The 25,048-nt window shown below is 40.2% G+C and overlaps 2 protein-coding genes across 2 annotated transcripts; both read left to right on the forward strand.

Moving 5' to 3' along the window:
- The first annotated feature begins 1,343 nt into the window (after positions 1 to 1,343).
- Positions 1,344 to 15,287, forward strand: LOC123723680 (uncharacterized). The gene is made up of 2 exons (XM_045700544.2): positions 1,344 to 3,696; positions 10,554 to 15,287. The coding sequence occupies exons 1-2, from the start codon at positions 3,531 to 3,533 to the stop codon at positions 11,594 to 11,596; spliced, it is 1,209 nt and encodes a 402-aa protein (XP_045556500.2). The 5' UTR covers positions 1,344 to 3,530; the 3' UTR covers positions 11,597 to 15,287.
- Positions 15,288 to 19,109: 3,822 nt separating this feature from the next.
- LOC145850209 (uncharacterized) lies at positions 19,110 to 21,348 on the forward strand. Its single transcript, XM_014156635.3, has 2 exons — positions 19,110 to 19,387; positions 19,732 to 21,348. Exons 1-2 carry the CDS (start codon positions 19,222 to 19,224, stop codon positions 20,835 to 20,837), a joined length of 1,272 nt encoding a protein of 423 aa, XP_014012110.3. The 5' UTR covers positions 19,110 to 19,221; the 3' UTR covers positions 20,838 to 21,348.
- The last annotated feature ends 3,700 nt before the right edge of the window (positions 21,349 to 25,048 follow it).

The following is a 25,048-nucleotide window of genomic DNA, read 5'->3' on the forward strand; positions in this document are numbered from 1 at the left end:
CTTATACGGCTGAGCTGTGGCTGTAGGCATTGTTTTGATTGTCTGGAGGGTCAGAGGGAATTGCAACACCCCTTAGGTGGGTCACAGTGCCAAAAGGTTTGAGATCCACTGGTTTAGAGTCACTCTCTCTGTTCTCCACAGTCTGGTTTTGGGGAAGAGTCAAGGACCAAAGTGGGTCCTCCAGATCACATTCACTTTTCACACAGGAAGGAGTGAATATAAGCTCTCTGATATCAGCCTCCAGCCCTGGAAGCTGCTCTTCCTCCTGACTGGTCCTGACTTCCTCCTCTTCCTCTTTAATCTGTGTGGTCTCTGGGTCCTCCTAAAAACCATCAAGCACTATGATGAAACTGGCTCCCGTTTGGACCGCCACAGGAAAGGAAGACCCAGAGTCACCTCTGCTGCAGAGTATAAGTTAGAGTTACCAGCCTCAGAAATTGTAGCCCAAATAAATGCTTTACAGAGTTCAAGTAGCAGACACATCTCAACATCAACTGTTCAGAGGAGACTGCGTGAATCAGGCCTTCATGGTCGAATTGCTGCAAAGAAACCACTACTAAAGGATACCAAGAAGAAGAAGATACTTGCTTGGGCCAAGAAATACAAGCAATGGACATTAGACTGGTAAAAATCTGTCCTTTGGTCTGATGAGTCCAAATTTGGTTCCAATCGCTGTGTCTTTGTGAGACGCAGAGTAGGTGAACGGATGATCTGCACATGTGTGGTTTCCACCGTGAAGCATGGAGGAGGAGGTGTGATAGTGTGGGGGGTGCTTTGCTGGTGACACTGTCAGTGATTTATTTAGAATTCAAGGCACACTTAACCAGCATGGCTACCACAGCATTCTGCAGCAATACGCCATCTCATCTGGTTTGCACTTAGTGGGATTATCCTATATTTTTCAACAGGACAATGACCCAACACACCTCCAGGCTGTGTAGGGGCTATTTGACCAAGAAGGAGAGTGATGGAGTGTTGCTTCAGATGACCTGGCCTCCACAATCACCCAACCTCAATCAAATTGAGATGGTTTGGGATAAGTTGGACCGCAGAGTGAAGGAAAAGCAGCCAACACGTGCTCAACATATGTGGGAATTCCTTCAAGACTGTTGGAAAAGCATTCCAGGTGAAGCTGCTTGAGAGAATGCCAAGAGTGTGCAAAGCTGTCCTCAAGGCAAAGGGTGGCTACTTTGAAGAATATAAAATATATTTTGATTTATTTAACACTTTTTTGGTGACTACATGATTCCATGTAGTTATTCCATGTATTATTTCATAGTTTTGATATCTTCACTATTATTCTACAATGTAAAAAATAAACAAAAACCCCTGAATGAGTTGGTGTGTCTAAACTTTTGACTGGTACTGTCTAGACGGTGGAGTTCAGTTTTCTCAGCTAGTCTAAAGTCCGTATAACCTCTAAACTCCTCTCCTTCCCTTCAGACTCCTTGCAGCTCTCCCTCGCCGTCTCTGAAGAGGAGGTTCCCCCTGAGCAGCAGCACTGTGAGCAGGAGTGGAGCCCCAATCTGGGGCAGGAGGACTCAGAGCCCACACAGATTAAAGAGGAAGAGGAGGAACTCAGGAACCAGTCAGGAGGAAGAGCAGCTTCAAGGGGTGGAGCCTGATATAGAGTTCCTATTCACTCCTCCCTGTGTAAAAAGTGAATTTGATCTGGAGGACCCACTTCAGTCCTTCACTCATCCCCAAACCCAAAATGTAGAGAACTGGGAGAGTTACTCTAAACCGGTGAATCCTAATCCTTTTGGCACTGTGACCAACCTAAAGGGTTTTGACATTGCCTGTGACCTTCCAGATAATCAATACAATGCCTACAGCCAGAGCTCAGCCATAAGGAGCGACCCAGAAGGACTTGACAGCAGCCAATCATTGGATCCCAACCCACCATTGGATTTGAATGCTCAAATCGGGGAACCTGCACCTGCCCCTTTTGTGGCAAGACCTTCTCTACAAACAAAAAGGAAATCTGTCCATGCACATGAGGTTTCACATCATTTAGCTGTGGTGACTGTGGGAAGAGCTTCAATCGCAAGGAGCACCTAACTGAACCTGCTCAGTCTGTGGTAAAATATTAGCTCGGAAGACTAATCTGCTGAAGCATATGGATAATATCCACAAAGAAAGAAAATCTTCTTTCAGAAGATGGGAATAAAAAGGCAGGATGTGGACAACACTCTTAGGAAAGGAAAGCAACTCCAGACCATTCATACTGTGGGTCTCAGATAAATAGATCTTTAATGAATTTAATGTCGTAAAACATTGTATGTAAATAAAGTTTGATTTGAATGATGAGGTAATGATTAAGCAGTATAGAGTATTGTAGGACATTCACATGTCTGCTGTACAACGTCTGCTCAATTTTCATTAGAAACAGTCAAATCTGGACGTTTGATTTGGACTGTCTTTAAGGTGATGACATAATGGTCTTTAAGGTGATGACGTAATGGTCTCTAAGGTGATGACATAATGGTCTTTAAGGTGATGACATAATGGTCTTTAAGGTGATGACGTAATGGTCTCTAAGGTGATGACGTAATGGTCTCTAAGGTGATGACGTAATGGTCTTTAAGGTGATGACATAATGGTCTTTAAGGTGATGACGTAATGGTCTTTAAGGTGATGACATAATGGTCTTTAAGGTGATGACGTAATGGTCTCTAAGGTGATGACATAATGGTCTTTAAGGTGATGACGTAATGGTCTCTAAGGTGATGACATAATGGTCTCTAAGGTGATGACGTAATGGTCTCTAAGGTGATGACATAATGGTCTTTAAGGTGATGACGTAATGGTCTTTAAGGTGATGACATAATGGTCTTTAAGGTGATGACATAATGGTCTCTAAGGTGATGACATAATGGTCTCTAAGGTGATGAGAGAATGGTCTCTAAGGTGATGAGAGAATGGTCTTTAAGGTGATGACATAATGGTCTTTAAGGTGATGACGTAATGGTCTCTAAGGTGATGACGTAATGGTCTCTAAGGTGATGACGTAATGGTCTCTAAGGTGAAGACGTAATGGTCTCTAAGGTGATGACGTAATGGTCTCTAAGGTGATGACATAATGGTCGGGCTGATGTTATTGATACATTATATTAAATATAAATCCAGAAAAGGACTCCTTTCATTTGTCCAAGAGTATTTCTCATCAATTCTGACCTAATGCTGCTCATTCATGATATTGCTTTCATCTCGTATAGAGTAATGATAATCAGTTGATTGTCCCAGATCATCCTTTACTTATGATAACCTTTGTTTGTCAACATGTAGTTATCGTTTCCCTTCACTACTGGCCTGTATGCTGCCTTGCACAGTAGTAAACCCCCATCCAGCTGGTGGCGCTGTTGTGTGTTTCTGGGTTCGTCAACAACTAGAACGACGGATAAAAATTAAGATATTCCTTGACTAATACACGGAAGTAGGATTGGGAAAGAGTTTGCATTCATTGCGTGGAGTAAAGAAAGACATACCGACTGAACGGAACAGACTACCCAACTTTCATTCGACTGAAAATGTCTAAACTACAGTTGTTGCGTGTGTTTTTAAATGACCGTTTAACGGCGGCTGCTGTGGAGATTTTCGGGGCAGTTGAGAAAACGGTAGTAGAATACCAGGAGGAGAATGATCGGCTACGGAGACTGCTGCGGAGGACACCGGAGAATCAACTATGTAGAATAGGTTAGTATGTAGCGCTACTGATAGCTAGCTATAGTTCTACCTTATTGATATATTTAACTGATCACCATTTGATCCATTTGAAGAAGTTGTTTTTATATTTACCGCGCATGGATAAAAACTTTGCGTCATAAAAACCAGGAAGTTATTTGATTGTAACTTTTTAAAGGGCTCAAGATGGCGGCATGAGCCGGTGTAATATTTCTAGCTAAGGAACAATTTTAGGCTTTTCTCACAAAGTTTATAGTTTTAGACTGCAGTTGCAATTTGTGTTTTTTTTTTCTCACCAAAAATAATATCTAACCATACAATGTAGCTATTTTCAATAATTTTGTAATTAATCAAACCATTGAAATATTTTCACGATTTCCAACGAACAAGCTAGCTATCGAAAAGTTTCAACGTGTGTAGTTATTTTAGCCTGCTAACGTCTTCATAGCTAGTAGCATGGAATCAGGACATGACCAAACTGTTGCTGAGATAATGGATGTTGAAACTTCCAAGGAGAAGAGAGGCATTGTTGAAACTCACTCATATGCTTGCAGTGTAAAAAAAAAAAAAAAAGGGGGGGGGGGGGGTGGTGAATGTGATTCCTACCCGAATACCCCAACCAAGGAGCAACTTCCAAAGAAGCTGAGAAGTGAACCATCAATGAGCCAACTACAGGACAACATCGCCTGCATCCTTACGGCTAACATCAAAGAGAGCGCAGATGACATCATGGATTTAGTGAAAAAGAACACTATCAGTATCTTTAACCTGAAGAAATTGATTGATTTCAATGCTGAGGAAGTAAAAACTCAAACAGTAGAACGCAACAGCGAAAGTTCAGATTGCAAAGCAGGAGAAAGAAACTCACTGAAATGGAGTCAAAGGTAAACGAGAATGACCGGTATAGTCGGAGATGGAATCTTCGAATTTATGGAATAGCAGAAAAATCTGACAAGAACATCAAAGCAAAAGTGAAGGACATTTGCAGGGCAATAGGAGGAGTGAAATGTTGGTTCTCTGGATGTAGTGCGCCGCCTGGGTAGGCTGAGAGATGGGGAAAATGACCAGCCACCACGACCAGTGATCATGAGATTCATCTCCAGCACAGCACAATGACTAGTTCAAGAAGAACAAGAAGGATCTGACAGCGTTTGACAGGGAAGCTCGGAATCGTCTGTGGCCAATGATTGAGAGAGCAAGGAAGGAAGGAAGGAAGGGAAAAGTGCATGCTTTGCGGGAGCAAAGGCTTTTGTTAATGGAAGGGAAATTCACGCTGACGCCTAGCTTGTTGACTGCTTGATTTATCAAGTGAGATGTGCAGGACTGAGTATTATTTGCATCTGATAAAACTTTATATTTCTTGAGGAAAGAGCATTGTTTGTGTGAACCAAACTTTTTTTATATACATTTTTTTATGGCAGGGAAATTCGCACCGACACTTAATGTTAGCTTGATGGCTATTTGTTTTACCAATCTATGGTACAATGTTATTTGCAATTGTATAAAAATATATAATTTAAGTCAACCACTTGCGTGGTGCAAAGGACTGTTTTTATTTGCAACTAGTAAGAACTTTTCTTTTTGTGAGAACCCGATTCATGTGAACGTATACAAGTTTAATATTCTTCATATAGTCACTGTGATGGTAAATGTCAATTTCTTTTTTTTCTATTAATGCCAGCGGAATCTGTAATATTTTGAAAAGGAAATCTTTATTTTTGTATTGTAAGGGTAAGAGTGCCGACTTTTTTATTTCATTCAAGAAACTCATGCCTGTTCCACAGATACTGCGTTTTGGAAGTGTCAGTGGGGGAATGATATTTGGTTTTCATTTGGTACTAATCGGTCAGCTGGTGTCGCTATTTTAATAGGCAACTTTAAGGGTCATGTATTGAGTCATGAAGCAGATAATACAGGGAGATTAATTATGCTATTGGTAGATGTCAACCTCATTCAATTCATTGTTGTAAAAACTTATGCTTCCAATAACAAGTCAAGTAACTGATTTTTTTTATTTAGAGACATTGAGAGGAAAATAAGTAAAATGTCTAAATTTCCATTGGCCAACGTAATATGGGGTGGGGATTTTGTGGGGTTGGTTTGGTGACTTTTTTTTTATTTTGCAGTCCAAACTTTATATATTGGTTGTACTAGCTCTGTAAAATTAGCTCACGGGACATCCCAAAGATGTAATATTGGCCGTGGCATTAGGCAGGGCTGCCCATCTAGTCAATTTTTATTGGTTACTCAAATTATGGCTCTTAATATCAAGAAAGGTAATTTTCAAGGTGTTTCAGCACTTGGCAATGAATTTAAACTATGTCAACTGGCTGATAACACCATATTTTTTAGAAAAAGGAATGAGGTTTCTAAAGCAGTTTCCTGTATTGAAGACTTTTCCTTAGTTTCGAGTTTGAAAATTAATATCAAGGGTTGTGTTTTTTACAGGAAGTATATGGTATCCCAATTAAAGATAAGTAACCTTATCTTGAAATTGTTATATGCAAGGAGGAACAAGCCTCACTATTTACGAAAGATATTCTCTCTAATGCCCAAGAACAAGGAGGTCTTGAGGTTTTAGATTTCAATACTCTAAATAATACTTTTAAAATAAATTGGATTCTGACGTATGTTAAAACCTCTTACATCTAGTCGCCAATATCCAATGATAGAGCGTGGCGCGAATTACAAACTCCTCAAATCCAAAAACTTCAATTTTTCAAACATATGACTATTTTACAGCATTTTAAAGACAAGACTCTCCTTTATCTAACCACATTGTCCGATTTCAAAAAGTCTTTACAACGAAAGCAAAACATTAGATTATGTCAGGAGAGTACCCAGCCAGAAATAATCACACACCCATTTTTCAAGCTAGCATATAATGTCACAAAAACCAAAACCACAGCTAAATGCAGCACTAACCTTTGATCTTCATCAGATGACACTCCCAGGACATTGTTATACAATACATGCATGTTTTGTTCAATCAAGTTCATATTTATATAAAAAAACAGTTTTTTACATTAGCATGTGACGTTCAGAACTAGCATACCCACCGAACACTTCCGGTGAATTTACTAAATTACTCACAATAAACGTTCACAAAAAAATTATAGATACAGAACTCCTTTATGCAATCGCGGTTTCCGATTTTAAAATAGCTTTTCGGTGAAAGCACATTTTGCAATATTCTAAGTAGATAGCCCGGCATCACAGGGCTAGCTATTTAGACACCCACCAAGTTTAGCCCTCACCAAAGTCAGATTTACTATAAGAAAAATTGGATTACCTTTGCTGTTCTTCGTCAGAATGCACTCCCAGGACTTCTACTTCAACACCCAATGTTGTTTTGGTTCCAAATAATCCATAGTTATATCCAAATAGCTGCATTTTGTTCTTGCGTTCAAGACACTGTCCGAAGGGTGACGCGCCGGTGCGTATCGTGACAAAAAAATTCTAAATATTCCATTACCGTACTTTGAAGCATGTCAAACGCTGTTTAAAATACATTTTTGTGCGTTTTTTTTATTTTTTATTATTATTATTATTATTATTTTTTTGTATTATTATTTTTTTCTCGTAAAATAGCGATAATATTCCGACCGGGAAACCTTGTTTTCGTTCAAACACTGAAAATAGAAAATGGAGTCTTCATATGCACGCGCGCACCCGTGTCATTGTTCTCAGAACGACCACTTTCCAAAAGCCCTACTGTTTTTCGCCCAGGGACTGCAGAGTCATCATTCCCCGTTCTGGCGCCTTCTGAGAGCCTATGGGAGCCTTAGAAAATGTCACGTTACAGCAGAGATCCTCTATTTTCCATAACGAGGCTATAGAAGGACAAGAAATGGTCAGACAGGGCACTTCCTGTATGGAATCTTCTCAGGTTTTGGCCTGCCATATGATTTCTGTTATACTCACAGACACCATTCAAACAGTTTTAGAAACGTTAGGGTGTTTTCTATCCAAATCTACTAATTATATGCATATTCTAGTTTCTGGGCAGGAGTAATAACCAGATTAAATCGGGTACGTTTTTTTATCCGGACGTGAAAATACTGCCCCCTATCCTAAACAGGTTAAGAACCAGAACAGTATTTGGAATGTCTTCCCTACGTATTTATTTGACTCTGTTGGCGGTTTAGAATTTTTGCTTCGATGTAATTTTGATGTTGATAAAATCCCAGTAAAGTTGGCCAAATTCCATAAGCAGGCAATTTTAGCTTGGATGTTAGCGTATAAACACAATTTTTTCCCCTCACAGGTACGCTATATCGAACAAAAAATATATTTTTTAAATCGCATGTCTTTTTTTTCATAACTGGTTTGAGAATAAAATTATTTTGGTTGGTCAGTTACTGAATGAGGATGGATATCTACTCTCATATGGGGAATTTCTTGATAAGTTTAAAATTCCCATAACTCCCGAAAGAATATGAAATTGTTTTTGATGCGATTCCGAAGTGGGTTGTATGTCTTTTAAATTTCTCTGTGGTTGATGTAAGTAACATAGATTTACATGAAAATATATTCATTGGCAATATTAACATCAAAGATAAATGTAGTAATAAACAGATTAGGAATATTGTTTGTGATACTACAATTCCCTCAGCAAGATTCTTTTGGTCAAATATCTATGGTGATATACAATGGGGGAAAGCATGGAAAATTGCTAACAAATATTGTATCAGTAACAAGGTAAAGGAAGTTTCATTTAAAATGTTAAATAGAATTTATCCTGTGAAACATATTTTGGAAAGATTCAAGCTGAATATTGACTATAAATGTGATTTCTGTGGAATGGAGAAGGAGACCATTTTGCATTTGTTTTTTGCCTGTATTTATAGTAGAATGTTTTGGGATTGACATACAGAATTTTGTTACAAAAAGAATAGGACCGGTTGTACTATTTAATGGTTTTGATATACTGATTTATTTCTGAAATTCTGACATAGATAAAGATGTAGTATATTTAATTCAACTGCTAATAATACTAGGTACATTTCATATTCGCAAATGGTCTAATTCAAAAACTAACTTTTTTCACTTTATAAATTTAAACAATATGGCACTAGTTTAACTTCACTAGGGTAGGGGGCAGCATTTGGAATTTTGGATGAAAAGCGTGCCCAAATTAAACTGCCTGCTACTCGGGGCCAGAAGGTAGGATATGCATATTATTAGTAGATAGAAAACACTCTGAAGTTTCTAAAACTGTTTGAATGATGTCTGTGAGTATAACAGAACTCATATGGCAGGCAAAAACCTGAGAGAAATCCAACCAGGAAGTGTGGAAATCTGAGGTTTGTAGTTTTTCAAGTGATTGCCTATCCAGTATACAGTGTATTTGAGGTCATTTTGCACTTCCTAAGGCTTCCACTAGTTGTCAACAGTCTTTAGAATGTTGTTTCATGCTTCTACTGTGAATGGGGAGAGAATAAGAGGTCTTGGAATCAGATGACTGAGAAAATGACATGAGCTCAGTGGCGCGCGCTCCCGTGAGAGTTAGCTGTGTTTCTTTTCTTTTTTGAAGACAAAGAAATCGTCCAGTTGGAAGATTTATGATAACATCCTAAAGATTGATTCTATACATCGTTTGACATGTTTCTACGAACTGTAATATAACTTTTTTGACTTTTCGTCTGAACTTACTGCGTGAGCACAGTGCATTTGCATTACTCAACTGAACGCGCAAACAAAAAGGAGGTATTTGGACATATATATGGACTTTATCGAAACAAATGAACATTTATTGTGGAACTGGGTTTCCTGGGAGTGCATTCCGATGAAGATCATCAAAGGTAAGTGAATATTTATAATGCTATTTCTGAGTTTTGTTGACTCCACAAAATGGCGGGTTTGGTTTCGTGACTGAGCGCTGTACTCAGATTATTGCAAAGTTTGCTTTCGCTGTAAAGCTTTTTTGAAATCTGACACAGCGGTTGCATTAAGGAGAAGTGTATCTATAATTCTTTGAATAACAGTTGTATATTTTATCAACGTTTATGAGTATTTCTGTAAATTGATGTGCTCATTCACCGGAAGTTTTGGGAGGCAAAACATTTCTGGACATTACACGCCAATGTAAAATGTTTTTTTAAAATATAAATATGAACTTTATCGAGCAAAACGTACATGTATTGTGTAACATGAAGTCCTATGAGTGCCATCTGATGAAGATCATCAAAGGTTAGTGATTAATTTTAGCTGTATTTCTTGTTTTTGTGACGCCTCTCCTTGCTTGGAAAATGGCTGTGTTGTTTTTCTTGTCTAGGTGCTGTCCTGACATAATCTAATGCTATGCTTTCGCTGTAAAGCCTTTTTGAAATCGGACAATGTGGTTGGATTAACAAGAAGTTTATCTTTAAAATGGTGTAAAATAGTTGTATATTTGAGAAATTTGAATTAGGAGATTTTTGTTGTTTTGAACTTGGCGCCCTGCTATTTCACTGGCTGTTGGCGAGTGGGACGGTAGCGTCCCACCTGCCCAAGAGAGGTTAACTAAAATGAAAAACAAAAATGCATTTAAAACTTGTGTTAATGAATATGAATTGTTTGTTTAGGATTCCTGGCAATGTAAATAGTTTGTATGTATGCTTGTTTGCATGACTATTCGTCTTTTGTTATTTGTTTAATAAAAAAGAAAGTTACGTTTTAATAAAAATAAAAAACGTTATTAATAAATTGCTTCTTCTCTACAATTTATTGAGAAGTAATTGAAACTATATTATATTTTTCAGGTATTGATTTGGAATTATAGTTTACCTAGTCTTGAAGTTACTGGTTTATGAATTCAAGTTGACCACAACCCTGATATCTAAAGTCTCTATATAGGTAACCTCTTTTCCTTCTCTCATTCCCTCCAGACTCCATGCAGCTCTCTGGCTCTGGGGAGGAAGTTCCCCCTGAGCAGCAGCACTGTGAGCAGGAGTGGAGCCCCAGTCTGGGGCAGGAGGACCCAGAGCCCACACAGATTAAAGAGGAACAGGAGGAAGTCAGGACCAGTCAGGAGGAAGAGCAGCTTCAAGGGGTGGAGCCTGATATCATAGATTTCATATTAACTCCTTCCTGTGTGAAAAGTGAATGTGATCTGGAGGACCCACTTTGGGATCTGAAACATTTTGGCACTGTGGCCCACATTAAGGGTCTCTACATTCCCTGTGACCCTCCAGATAATCAAAACAATGCCTCCAGCCACAGCTCAGCCGTAAGCAGTGACACAGTAGGACTTGACAACAGCCCAGCATTGGATCCCAGCCCGCTATTGGAGAAACACTGTTCCAAACCCAGCACCACAGCTAGAAGAACTCACCACTGCCGTGATTGTGGTGAAACGTTTGCTCTGAAAGCTGACCTGCAGAGGCATGTGACTCTTACCAAGAAGAGACCCAGTGAATGTAGATTCTGCAAAAAACGCTACAACTCCACCTGTAAACTGAAGGCCCATGTCCGACTCTGTCACAGTGGGAAACCCTGCACCTGCCCTGTTTGTGGCAAGACCTTCAAACTCAAAGGAGGTCTGTCCAAGCACATGAGGATTCACACAGGAGAGAAATCCTTTAAATGTGTGCACTGTGGGAAGAGCTTCAATCGCAAGGAGCATCTAACCATGCATAAACTGACTCACACAGGAGAGAAATCATTTCCTTGTGGTGACTGTGGGAAGAGCTTCAATCGCAAGGAGCATCTAACCAGGCATAAACTGACTCACACAGGAGAGAAACCATTTAGCTGTGGTGACTGTGGGAAGAGCTTCAATCGCAAGGAACATCTAACCATGCATAAACTGACTCACACAAGAGAGAAACCTTTTATCTGTGGTGACTGTGGGAAGAGCTTCACTCAGAAGATTAACCTGCTGACGCATGTGAAAAACATCCACAAAGGAAGAAAACAGGATGAAAACTGAAAGAAAACAATTACATTACAACTAAGATCTTCTGTCAGAAGATGGGAATAAAAAAGCAGGATGTGAGCAGAGCAACTTCCTGTTGGTCTCAGATAATTGGATGTGAGAAAGTTATGTAAACATTTTTATGAAATTAAGTTTGATTTGAATGATGAGGTAATGATCAAACACTACATAGTTTTGTAGGAAAGTCACAGCTCTGCTGTTCAGTGTTGATATTTTCACGTCATTATAACAGGAATTACTGATCGTTTGTTTTTGGAATGTCTCCCAGGGTGATGACAGGTGAATGCCTGAGTGAGTGTGCAAAGCTCTCATCAAAGGAAAGGGTGGCTACTTTGAAGAATCTCAAATATTAAACATATTTTGATTTTATTTAACACTTTTTAGGTTACGACATGATTCCATATGAGTTATTTCATAGTTTGTCTTCACTATTATTCTACAATGTAGAAAATAGTACAAATAAATGAAAAATCTTTGACTGGTGCTGTATGTACTGTATTATATTCTATGCGGCTCCATCATTGCTCATCCAAATATATACAGTTGAAGTCGGATGTTTACATACACCTTAGGCAAATACATTTAAACTCAGGTTTTCACAATTCCTGACATTTAATCCAAGTAAAAATTCCCTGTCTTAGGTCAGTTAGGATCACCACTTTATTTTAAGAATGTGAAATGTCAGAATAATAGTAGAGCGAGTGATTTATTTCAGCTTTTATTTCTTTCATCACATTCCCAGTGAGTCAGAAGTTTACATACACTCAATTAGTATTTGGTAGCATTGCCTTTAAATTGTTTAACTTGTGTCAAACATTTCGGGTAGACTTCCACAAGCTTCCCACAATAAGTTGGGTGAATTTTGGCCCATTCCTCCTGACAGAGCTGGTGTAACTGAGTCAGGTTTGTAGGCCTCCTTGCTCGTACACGCTTTTTCAGTTCAGCCCACACATTTTCTATAGGATTGAGGTCAGGGCTTTGTGATGGCCACTCCAATACCTTGACTTTGTTGTCCTTAAGCCATTTTGCCACAACTTTGGAAGTATGCTTGGGGTCATTGTCCATTTGGAAGACCCATTTGCAACCAAGCTTTAACTTCCTGACTGATGTCTTGAGATGTTGCTTCAATATATCCACATCATTTTCCATCCTCATGATGCCATCTATTTTGTGAAGTGCACCAGTCCCTCCTGCAGCAAAGCACCCCCACAACATGATGCTGCCACCCCCGTGCTTCACGGTTGGGATGGTGTTCTTTGGCTTGTAAGCATCCCCATTTTTCCTCCAAACATAACGATGGTCATTATGGCCAAACAGTTCTATTTTTGTTTCATCAGACCAGAGGACATTTCTCCAAAAAGTATGATCTTTGTCCCCATGTGCAGTGGCAAACCATAGTCTGGGTTTTTTTATGGCGGTTTTGGAGCAGTGGCTTCTTCCTTGCTGAGCAGCCTTTCATGTTATGTCGATATAGGACTCGTTTTACTGTGGATATAGATACGCTTGTACCTGTTTCCTCCAGCATCTTCACAAGGTCCTTTGCTGTTCTGGGATTGATTTGCACTTTTCTCACCAAAGTACGTTCATCTCTAGGAGACAGAACGTGTCTGCTTCCTGAGCGGTATGACGGCTGCGTGGTCCCATGGTGTTTACACTTGCGTACTATCGTTTGTACAGATGAACGTGGTACCTTCAGGCGTTTGGAAATTGCTCCCAAGGATGAACCAGACTTGTGGCGGTCTACAATTTTTTTTCTGAGGTCTTGGCTGATTTCTTTTGATTTTTCCCATGATGTCAAGCACAGAGGCACTGAGTTTGAAGGTAGGCCTTGAAATACATCCACAAGTACACCTCCAATTGACTTAGGCTAATTGACATAATTTATCAGAAGCTTCTAAAGCCATGACATCATTTTCTGGAATTTTCCAAGGTGTTTAAAGGCACAGTCAACTTTGTGTATGTAAACTTCTGACCCACTGGAATTGTGATACAGTGAATTATAAATTAAATAATCTGTCTGTAAACAATTGTTGGAAAAATTACTTGTGTCATGCACAAGGTAGATGTCCTCACCGACTTGCCAAAACTATAGTTTAACAAGAAATTTGTGGAGTGGTTGAAAATGAGTTTTAATGACTCCAACCTGTGTATGTAAACTTCTGACTTCAACTGTATATATTCTTAATTCCTTTTAAATGTGTGTTTTGTTGTGAAATTGTTAGATATTACTGCACTGTTGGAGCTAGAAACGCAAGCATTTCGCTGCACCCGCAAAAACACCTGCTAAACGTGTATGTGACCAATACAATTTGATTTGATTCACGGGGGAGCAGATATCCTAGTGGTTAGAGCATTGGGCCGGTAACCGAAAGGTTGCTAGTTCAAATCCCCTGGCTAGGGTTATGTTTAAAAATCTGATTTTAAGAAGATAAATTGTAGAAATAGGTGTGGTTTGACTTTGTGGCTGTGGGTAACTAATGAGTGACGACCTTAGTTTTTCTTTCCACTAGCTTCTATAGGTATAAAGTCAAAATGAGCTTTTTTGGTCTTAATTTAGGGTTAGGCATAAGGTTAGCAGTGTGGTTGAAGGGAGAGTTCACCCAAATTACAAAATAAGAAATTGGTTTCCTTACCCTGTAACTAGTCTGTGGACAAGGGTCTGACAACAATCCATGCTTTGGTTTATTTTCCCTGGGACCGTTTCCACATGCTAATGTTTTAGCATTTTTGGCACAAATCCCAATTCGATTCATGGGACCGATATTGGCATTTTTTTTTTGCACATCGTGTCCAAATCGTCCGAAAGTATCTAAAATTGATTTTGAAGCTCAACAAAGTCACTTATAGATGTTAGAAAACGTGTGAAAAATGCTAATATTGGTCCCATGACCTGTATCACGCTGACATCCAAATGGTTAGTACCTATGTTACAAGTTATTTATGCTGTAGGCTGTGAGGGCATTTTCTGTTTAACCTTACTAATGCTTGTGTACTAAAATATTGTTCTTTAAGACTAGGCATTGGGCTTGAGATTGTTAAAGGAACTAACTGATATAAGATAGTAAAGGGTGTGTGTGTGTGTGTGCATAAGCAGAGGCCTGTTCTAACTGTTCTGTGGGTGTGTAGAATGACCCCATGATGTCTGGGGAAACTGACTGGTTCCTCTTAGCTTAACTGGAGACAGAGTAAAGGTTATAGTAAAGGTTATATCTTGTGCACCAGTGATAAAGCTGTTGTTCTGTTTGGAGCCTGTTTCCGGGCGAAAGATTCATGTTTTGTGTGTGTGTGACCAATAGGACCATACATCATCTGGGCCGACAGTCAAAGGCGCTTGCTCGCCCAACTTGGGGGAACCGTTGAGCTACTGTTAGAGGAAGTATGTCTGGAGGGACTTCCTGTCACTTTGGGCACCTATTGTCCTCGTTCAGTTGTGACAGACTGAGACAACCTCTCCATTATAGTCTGTACCCTGTAACTGAGTTTCGTGTCGCTCTCTCTCTCACACACACACACACATATATACATAAGGTCACGTGTTTTGCAGATGCTTGTACGAGATGGCTTGTCTATATAAGACTTTCGTACTCTTTTTGCGGGGGCTCTCACTCCATTCACTTTGTTTGTGGTACAACCAGCTTCCTTATTGCAATATGTTTTTTTTAATAAAAGTAATACCTTGATTGATTATTGACTTTGCCTCTCCTCATTATTAATTAATAAAGGTAGAATTTCCACCACAGCGTAACGATGGTGACAGGTGTGCGTAAAAAATAAGCGGCCGGGCGACCTCGAGCGCCGGAGTATACATGACAGATATGGAGCCTCCCTACTGGAGTGCAGTTAGGATATATACACTGCCTTTGGAAAGTATTCAGACCGCTTGACTTTATCCACATTTTGTTACTATGCAGCCTTTCCTCAACAATCTACACACAATACCCAATAATGACAAAGCGAAAACAGTTTATTTGAAATTTTTGCAAATCTATAAAAAAAATGTTTTTGTTTAAATATGAAATACCTTATTTATTTATTCAGACCCTTTGCTATGAGACTCAAAGTTTGAGTGCAGGTGCGTCCCGTCTCAATTGAGCATCCTGGAAAGGATCGAAAGTCGTGCATCCTCTGAAACACGACCCCGCCAGCCGCACCAATGCGTCAGAGGAAACACTGCACACCTGGCAACCGTGTCAGCGTGCATGCGCCCGGCCCGCCACAGGAGTTGCTAGAGCGCGATGGTACAAGGACATCCCAGCGGTCCAAACCCTCGTCTAACCTGGACGACGTTGGGCCAATTGTGCGCCGCCTCATGGGTCTCCCGGTCGCAGCCGGCTGCGACACAGCCTGGAATCGATCCAGGATCTGTAGTGACACAACTAGCACTGCAATGCCTTAGAGCGCTGTGCCACTCGGGAGCTACTATCATAGCTTTCATTGGATAGGTTATTAACACAAATCGGATTGTGGAAAGCAGAAATGCCAGGTCGAAGATTATTGTGGATATGGCAAACATGATTTTTGAAATGTTGAATGATCCTAAAGATGGATTGTCTCAGCATGATAGAGTTGGATGGGGTTTGTTAGTAGGGATTTATTTGTTTATTTATTTCAGTGGTACAGAATTAGGCCAAACATGATTGATCACACACTCCAGAACAGTAGATGGTGGCATGCACCTTGAACGTTTGTTTGCAGACCACCATTAAACCATAGAAGGGAAAAAAAAGAAAGAAGATGAAGATATACACCTCTCAACCTGGAGGTAGATTCTATGTAGTTTACACCTGTCACACATTGGGGAAACATGGAGGTAGATTCTATATAGTTTACACCTGTCACACATTGGGGAAACATGGAGGTAGATTCTATATAGTTTACACCTGTCACACATTGGGGAAACATGGAGGTAGATTCTATATAGTTTACACCTGTCACACATTGGAGAAACATGGAGCTAGATTCTATATAGTTTACACCTGTCACACATTGGAGAAACATGGAGCTAGATTCTATATAGTTTACACCTGTCACACATTGGAGAAACATGGAGGTAGATTCTATATAGTTTACACCTGTCACACATTGGAGAAACATGGAGGTAGATTCTATATAGTTTACACCTGTCACACATTGGAGAAACATGGAGGTAGATTCTATATAGTTTACACCTGTCACACAAAAGTGAATTCTGACAGGGCTTCTCCCCAGATATAATCCAAGATCGCAGTATTCAACTCTTCACCCTAGGTCTCCTTGAGAAGACTAGTATGGACAAAGAAAAAGGATGCAAACTGAAAGACTAAGGCCTAGATTCAATCAGATCAAGCTTTAACCAGCGATAGGTAAAACCTGCAAAGCTGAAGTTTTGGTGGTGTCGAAGGTGTAACTGCGTTGGGGCAGGGATCATCTTCTCTTGATAATTTGTAATGAAGCGATATCCGTTAAAGCTTACCGTATGCTTCCCAGTCGAAACAGTTTGCACATATATTGTGTTTTTGTGACATTTTAGTGTTCGGCTGTTTTGAGGACAATTTTTTTTTCTTGAGGTTAGTTGATAGTCTGGCAGCTGAAGTCTACGCCCCTTCGTCAGTGATTGGTCAACAGTAGGGATTCTTGAATGAAGTGTTTGTCATTCAACGAGAAAAGACAAGTTGTCATGCAAATTGTTCACCTGAGAAATACAGAACCAAACATCTTAGTAAGATGTAAAAATTGCGCGACTAAGACCTTGGCGAAAATTTCTTGATTTATCTATTTTGAGGAAGTCTATTGGCTATTTGTTGCTACGGCATCTCAAGAGGGACAAATTGTAATAGTGCTGCTTTACTTTTTGTTTTTCAACTGAAGGTGTTAAGGGAGTATGCAAGACACAGATGTTCGCTTCGCCTAGTCGAGTTCTGCTAGGAGCAAACCGAACCTAGTATGCGAACACCTTAAGCTAAAAGCAGTTGCACCTCAACCACCGCCAAAACAACACCTATGCGGATGTCGGATCTGATTGAATAGAGCCCTAAGTGTTTTGAGTTGGGAGGGTGCTGTAACAGGTCATAAAATGAAACAAACTGGGAGACGAGGTGTTTTGAGTTGGGAGGGCGCTGTAACAGGTCATAAAAATGAATGTTGCACAGGGAGGGTTTCAACGTTTTTTAAATGTTTTCCCTTTGATATAGTGTCTGACTTGTAAATTACAGAATCATTTGGAATTAGAGAGTTCAAATGTGTTCTTTAACTGGTTAAATGATGCAAACTGCTTCTCAATGTATAGGTTTTCAGTTGTGGCCAGCCCCTTCTCCCTCCATTCAACAAACACCTTATCAGACTGAGGTGGAACAAAATGACGATTGAAACATATGGGAGTGTATACAGAGGTATCTGTCACCTCATAAACATGTTTAATCTGGTTTAGAATTCTGAAAGAATTTTTGGGCAATCTGCTTTGGAGAAAAGCATAGCTGGAAGAGAGGAATTTGTTGTGAACCTGACTTCCATATTTAGCCGCAGGGGTAGTCAGGCTAACAAATCAGGGAAACGCAACAATTTTGTGTCCTTAAATTTAGAAAAAATGTATTGTAACTGTTTCCCCACATGTATTTATCCATTTCCATTATCCCTGCTCTGTAATAAAATGGAAAGTTATTGATACATTTAAAATATGGTTTCAAGAAAACATCTCCTTGCATTTGTCCAACAGTATTTATCATCACCGCTCCTACCGGTCATAGACTATTATCAATATTAATGCAGCTCCCAAATACACTGAAACCATTGGATGCAGTTCATCACAGGTGAATTTATGCTTTATTAAGGGCGACAGGTTCAGTTCACATCACTGCATTCTGTATCAGAAAGTAGGTTGGCCCTCTTTGCAGTCTCGTAGATCGATGCATTGCTTTTTTTTTTTTTACAGAAACTCCCGCTATACCTAACATCATGAATAACTTTTAAGACGTACAAGTTACCACGGATGGCTAACTCTGGAAATTCCTTCGTTCTCTACAGTTTGGTAAATCAGCTTTGAGTTTTATTTGCAACTTACTTGTGGAATAATCTCAAACTCTCAAAGGTGATGATTTGGTACCTCTAGGGCATTTCGGACGCTGATTGAGGACATTTTGTAGTATGTGTTCGTTTTCTATGTCTGTGTTTTGTATCTCTGCTTTGCTTTTTCATATTGAAAAATATATATTTATATTTTTGTAATTACAGGGCTTAGTCTCAGTATGACTCCCTGTTAAAATAAAGGTTAAATACAAATTCTCACCTAATGCTTCTCACTCATGATATTGAATTAATCTTGTATAAAGTAATGCAATACAATCGACTCCTGCTTAATAGTTGTTCATCCCAGATCATCCTATACTGATGATAACCACTGTTTGTCTACATGTAGTTATCGTTTCCCATTCCTACTGGCATGTAGGCTGCAGTGCCCAGTATTAAACCCCCATCCAGCTGGCGGCGCTGTTGTGTTTCCGGGTTTGCCACCAACTAGTTAGAACAAAGGTATTTTCTGAAATTTCCTTGACTAGAACAGGATTGGATTTTGCATTCATTGCGTGGAGTAACAAAATATCCACTAACTCAACTGAATAGGATACCCGACTCTCATTCGACTGAAAATGTCTAAGCTACAGTTGTTGCATGTGTTTCTAAACGAGCGTTTAACGGCGGCTGCTGTGGAGATTTTCGGGGCAGTTGAGAAAACGGTAGTAGAATACCAGGAAGAGAATGATCGGCTACGGAGACTGCTGCGGATCACACCAGAGATACCTCTATGTAGAATAGGTTCGTATGTTTATACTGATAGCTAGCTATAGTTATTTCTACCTTATTGATAAACTGTTTGGGCTAACAGTGATCATCATTACATCAATTTTAAGACGTTGTTTTTAAATTTGCATGGGTAAAAACGGTGTGCCATTAAAAACCAGGAAGTGATTTGGATGTATAATAAAAAAGGAAAAACTTTAGAAATCAATATTATTCTCTTTATTTATTGAGAAATAGTCGAAAATAGATTCTAGTTCTCCAGTTATTGAGTTGGAAGTACAGTTGACCTAATTAAAATTGACCCCAACCCTGATATCTAAAGACTAGGTAACCTCTGCTCCTCCTCTCCTTCCCTCCAGACTCTCTGCAGCTCTCTGTCTCTGAGGAGGAAGTTCCCCCTGAGCAGCAGCACTGTGAGCAGGAGTGGAGCCCCAGTCTGGGGCAGGAGGACCCAGAGCCCATACAGGTTAAAGAGAAACAGGAGGAACTGAGGAGCAGTCAGGAGGAAGAGCAGCTTCAAGGGCTGGAGGCTGATATCATAGAGTTCATTTTCACTCCTTCCTGTGTGAAAAGTGAATGTGATCAGGAGGACCCACTTCAGTCCTTGACTCTTCCCCAAAACCAGACTGTGGAGAACAGAGAGAGTGACTCTAAACCAGTGGATCTCAAACCTTTTGGCACTGTGACCCATATTAAGGATATTCACATTCCCTGTTTATCACCATATAATCAAAGCAATGCCTCCAGCCGCAGTTCAGCCATAAGCAGCGACCCCGTAGGACTTGACATCAGCCCACCATTAGATCCAAACACGTCAATGGGGGAACACGGTTCCAAACCCAACACCACGTCTAGAAAAACTCCCCACTGTGGTGAAATGTTTCCTCTGAAAGCTGACCTGAAGAGGCACGTGACTCTCACCAAGAAGAGACTCAGCGAATGTCACTTCTCCAATAAACAATACAACTCCACCTGTAAACTGAAGGCCCAACTCTGTCAGATGGAGAAATCCTGCACATGCCCTGTTTGTGGCAAGACCATCAAACACAAGGGAGATCTGTCCAGGCACATGGGTATTCACACAGGAGAGAAACCATTTAACTGTGGTGTCTGTGGGAAAAGCTTCTATCAGAAGGGTCACCTTACAGATCATATACGGACTCACACAGGAGAGAAACCATTTAGCTGTGGTGACTGTGGGAAAAGCTTCAATTTGAAGGGGAACCTAAGAAAGCATAAACTGACTCACACAGGAGAGAAACCATTTTGCTGTGGTGACTGTGGGAGAAGCTTCAGTCTCAATATGAACTTAACCAGGCATAAACTTACTCACACAGGAGAGAAACCATTTAGCTGTGGTGACTGCGGGAAAAGCTTTACTCAAAAGACTAACCTGCTGACGCATGTCAAAAACATCCACAAAGGAAGAAAACAGGGAAAAAACCTGAAAGACGAAAGAAAATGAGGACAAAGATGTTCAGTCAGAAGATGGGAATAACTGGCAGGATGTGGACAACACTTTTAAGTAGGGCTGGTATATATCTATATTTTTTTTGTGGATGGTACTTGAAGGTATTTTATGTTTTTGAATAGTTAAAATTCTACTTTCGCTGCATGAGTAGTGCGTGACCCTAAGGTGGCAACATCTACAGTATCAGTCAACAGTTTGGACACACCTACTCATTCAAGGGTTTTTCTTTGTTTTCTACATTGTAAGAGTGTGCAAAGCTGTCGTCAAGGCAAAGGGAGGCTACTTTGAAGAATCTCAAATATATTTTGATTTGTTTTTAACACTTTTTTGGGGGTTACTACATGATTACTGTATATAAGTGTGTTAGCTAGCATGCACTGATGCCCACTACGGACACAGTTTTCATGCTACAGATTTTACCATCGACAACCATCAACATCGTTAAGCACAACTAACGTTGCTGTTTCCTTTTTAACAACAGATAATAAATAATGCTCAACTGGGACCACTTGCTGGGGCGATTTTATTTGAACAAAACACAACACAAGGAGAGTACGATTAACATCTGTTACATCTCTCAGGTGATGAGAGAATGGTCTGACTGATGTCATTGATACATTAAAACATGTTTACTTTCTGGGAAATATCTCCCCCAATTTGTCCCAAGAGTATTTCTCAGAAATGTTGACCTACCGCTGCTCGTTCATGATGTTAATTTAATATTTTATGGCGTATTGATGTACAGTCGAGTGTCCTCCACTCCTAGGTAGCCTATTTTTTTGGCGAAGAAGTACACGGAAGAGTTTTGCTATCTTCCACACCCCCTTTAAATCAGCAGTTGTATGTCGGAGTAGAAAACCATGCACAATTTTAAAACGATAAGTAGCATATTGTTTTTATCTATAAAATGGCTTACACAACGAACTTAATTTGTTTTGAGCACTTTACACATTTAGTTTGGGATCCAAATCAAATTGTATTTGTCACATGCACGGATACAACAGGTGTAGACCATACAGTGAAATTCTTACTTACAAGCCTTTAATTAACCAACAATGCAGTTTTAAGAAGAAAAAAAAGTGTTAAAGTATTTACTAAACGTAATTTGCCTAATGATGCAAGAGTGAAGGACCGTCTCATTTCAAGAAAGCGCATTTCCATCCACTTTTACTCTCCTCGATTAACTTGGACCTTTTTCAAAAGGAGGCGAGAGAGGACTGAAGAGAGAGGACGCAAGAGTTTAGCAAATCTAATTGTATTAAAAAAATATATATATTATTTCATTGTCCGGGAGAATCTGAATTGCGTACTCCTTGCGTCCTCTCACGTCTCTTTTCGCCATCCTCCTTAAAACCTATCGGATGAGCAAGCCAGAGGTCCAGCCTCTCTGACATTCTCCTCCAATGAGTGTTGAGAAGGAGGCATAGCTGTGGGAAGTAGTTGTGCTGAGGGTGCTGCACCCCCTGAAAAATCTGAATTAAAAAAAAGATGTATATGTTTTACTCACAAATGTTGTGCACTTGGCCTTTACTAGTCCTGTATTAGCGCACTGATATAGACGTTTTCAGAGCGGGCAACCCAAAAAAATCTGCATTATATTATATATATATTTTAAGATTAAAACTAGGGATAAAAGCAGTATGTGTGCCCACGGTTGAGGTCACATAAAAAAAAAATGATGACTCTAGTCATAGAATTCCATATAGAACCCCTATTAATTCAATAGGATCTCTGTGGGCCTAGTCGTAAAGATTTGTCATTTCACTTTTAAAATGTTTTACCTTTTATTGTGGCATAAACACACAAACACAACCAGTCATGATGTTTTCATCTGATTTGTCAAACAATCACTTCAAAGACCTACTTTACTAGGCTACCCTTGCAAGTTCATCCACTCGCAACGTAGGGGAGAGCGAGGTAAGTTGTCACACGGGTAAGTTGTCAAACTGTTCATACCTCCAACACTAGAGGCGCTAGCTCAAAAATCAAACAGCTCCTCTGTGTGACTACATGTTCTATGGTCAACTTCCTGTTCACATGTGGTCAAGGTCCCTCTAATCTGAGGGGGAGCACAAATTTATTATTTTTCCCCTTCAAAAGTAAAAAATGTGCCACTTTACATTTTATGCAATAAATCTATGAATGTTCAAAAATTATAATTTTGCACTGAGTAAAGGAGACAATAACGTGTCTCTTTGATACTTTAGCTGCAGTTCTATGATGAGCTGACCTTGAGATTTAGCCAACATTAGCACACATGTCAGTTTGGGGCAAGTTGTCTCAATGACTTTGGGGCAAGTCTTCACCTAGTGACAACTTGCCCCAGTATACATAGACACATAGAATCAGCTCTGATAATAGTATTAAATGTTACTGTAAATGGATTATTATATATACGTATAGTTTAGAGCAGCAGACATATCCCTGGACTACACAGGACAGGCTCTGGTGTGTGTGTGTGTGTCTACTAACACACTGCATGCCTACTGTATGCGACAGTATATCTACACACACATTACTTCATACAGTGTCATGAATTTAGTGTGGTGTTATGAATTGCATTGTGGCAACGAGGATAGTAGACAGGGAGGTGGGCGTAATAAGCCTGTAATGAATGTTTAATTGCAATGAGGAAATGTGTTTTTGAAGCAAAGAAGAAAGGAAGGAATAAAGGAAGGAAGAAAGGAAGGAAGAAAGGAAGAAAGGAAGGAACGAAAGATGGTTAGAAATGATAAAAGAAAGACAGAGAATGACAGCACACCACCTGGCATAATGTTAAAGGCAGTGAGGCAGGTGAAGTTGCAGAACAAATCAATCAGGAGTACAGCGAAGTATTTTGACATAAATTACCGTACTCTGACTCGGTATTGTCAAAAGGTTACCAGAGAAGAAGTTGAAAGTCAGACAGCCACGCCAACAACAGTGGTTGTCTATACAAAGCCACGGCAGGTTTTTTCACCTGATTTGGAGATGCAGCCTGTTCAGTATATTACCAGGTCAGTCGATATTTATTTTGGTCTGTCGCCAAGTGGGGTCAGAAGACTTGCCTACCAGTTTGCTGTGACACACCAGCTGAAGTTTACGCAAATAGGGGCAGAAAAAGAAAAAGGCCAGCTTAGAGTTGTTTACAGGGTTCTTAAAATGTGTAAGTCGCTCTGGATAAGAGCGTCTGCTAAATGACGTAAATGTAAATGTAAACATTAAAGAATTCATGCTTTCTACGACAGTGTAGCAGAAGTGCTACAGAGATATCAATTTGGACCAGGAGACATATGGAATGTACATAAACCTGACAAAGTGGTGGGCAGACGTGGATTCAAACAAGTAGGGTCACTGACCTCCGCTGAAAGGGTAAGCCCTCGTCATACTGGCCTGTGCTGTCTCAGACACAGGGAATAGTAAACCTCCATAGTTTATATTCCCCCTGTGTCAACTTCTGCGATCATTTCCTGATCAAAGGGCCACCTGGCAGCAAAGGAGGGGCAAATCCCTCTGGGTGGATGAAAGATGTGCACTTTGTTGACTTCCTGAAACATTTCGTTGAGCATACAAGTGCTCAAAGGAGAAGTTCAGTTTACTCCTTTTGGACAAATCCACAAGTCTCATCTGTCCATTGATGGACTCAATTATGCCAAAGAAAATGGCATAATTATGCTGTCATTCCCACCCCATTGCTCTCATCGGCTTCAACCCTTAGACAGGTTTGTCTACGGGCCGCTAAAGAGGCACATCAACACCGCATGTGATGCCTGGATGAGGAACAATCCCTGGAAGACAATGTCAATATATGACATTCCTGGGATTGTGGATTGTCGCCTATCCTTTGGCTGCAACCCCCTTGAACATTCAGGCTGGCTTTAGGGTGGCTGGGGTACAACCTTACAACAGGGATATATTTCTGGAAACCGAGTTTGCACCATTTCAGCCCTGCAAGGCCCCATCAACATTCCAGCCCTGCCAGGACCCAGCACCATTCCAGCCCTGCCAGGACCCAGCACCATTCCAGCCCTGCCAGGACCCAGCACCATTCCAGCCCTGCCAGGACCCAGCACCATTCCAGCCCTGCCAGGACCCAGCACCATTCCAGCCCTGCCAGGACCCAGCACCATTTCAGCCCTGCCAGGACCCAGCACCATTTCAGCCCTGCCAGTTCCCAGCACCAACCTGCCAGGCCCCAGAACCATTTCATCCCTGCCAGGCAAAAA

Source organism: Salmo salar, chromosome 18 (genome assembly GCF_965601325.2).
Source record: "Salmo salar chromosome 18, fSalSal1, whole genome shotgun sequence".
Taxonomy (NCBI): domain Eukaryota; kingdom Metazoa; phylum Chordata; class Actinopteri; order Salmoniformes; family Salmonidae; genus Salmo; species Salmo salar.

Bases quoted from the DNA above. Each gene is read 5' to 3' on its own strand.
- LOC145850209 (XM_014156635.3), top strand. From the start codon at position 19,222: ATGTCTAAGCTACAGTTGTTGCATGTGTTTCTAAACGAGCGTTTAACG. The intron at 19,388-19,731 runs GTTCGTATGTTT...CCTTCCCTCCAG, and splicing joins GATACCTCTATGTAGAATAG to ACTCTCTGCAGCTCTCTGTC.
- LOC123723680 (XM_045700544.2), top strand. From the start codon at position 3,531: ATGTCTAAACTACAGTTGTTGCGTGTGTTTTTAAATGACCGTTTAACG. The intron at 3,697-10,553 runs GTTAGTATGTAG...CATTCCCTCCAG, and splicing joins GAATCAACTATGTAGAATAG to ACTCCATGCAGCTCTCTGGC.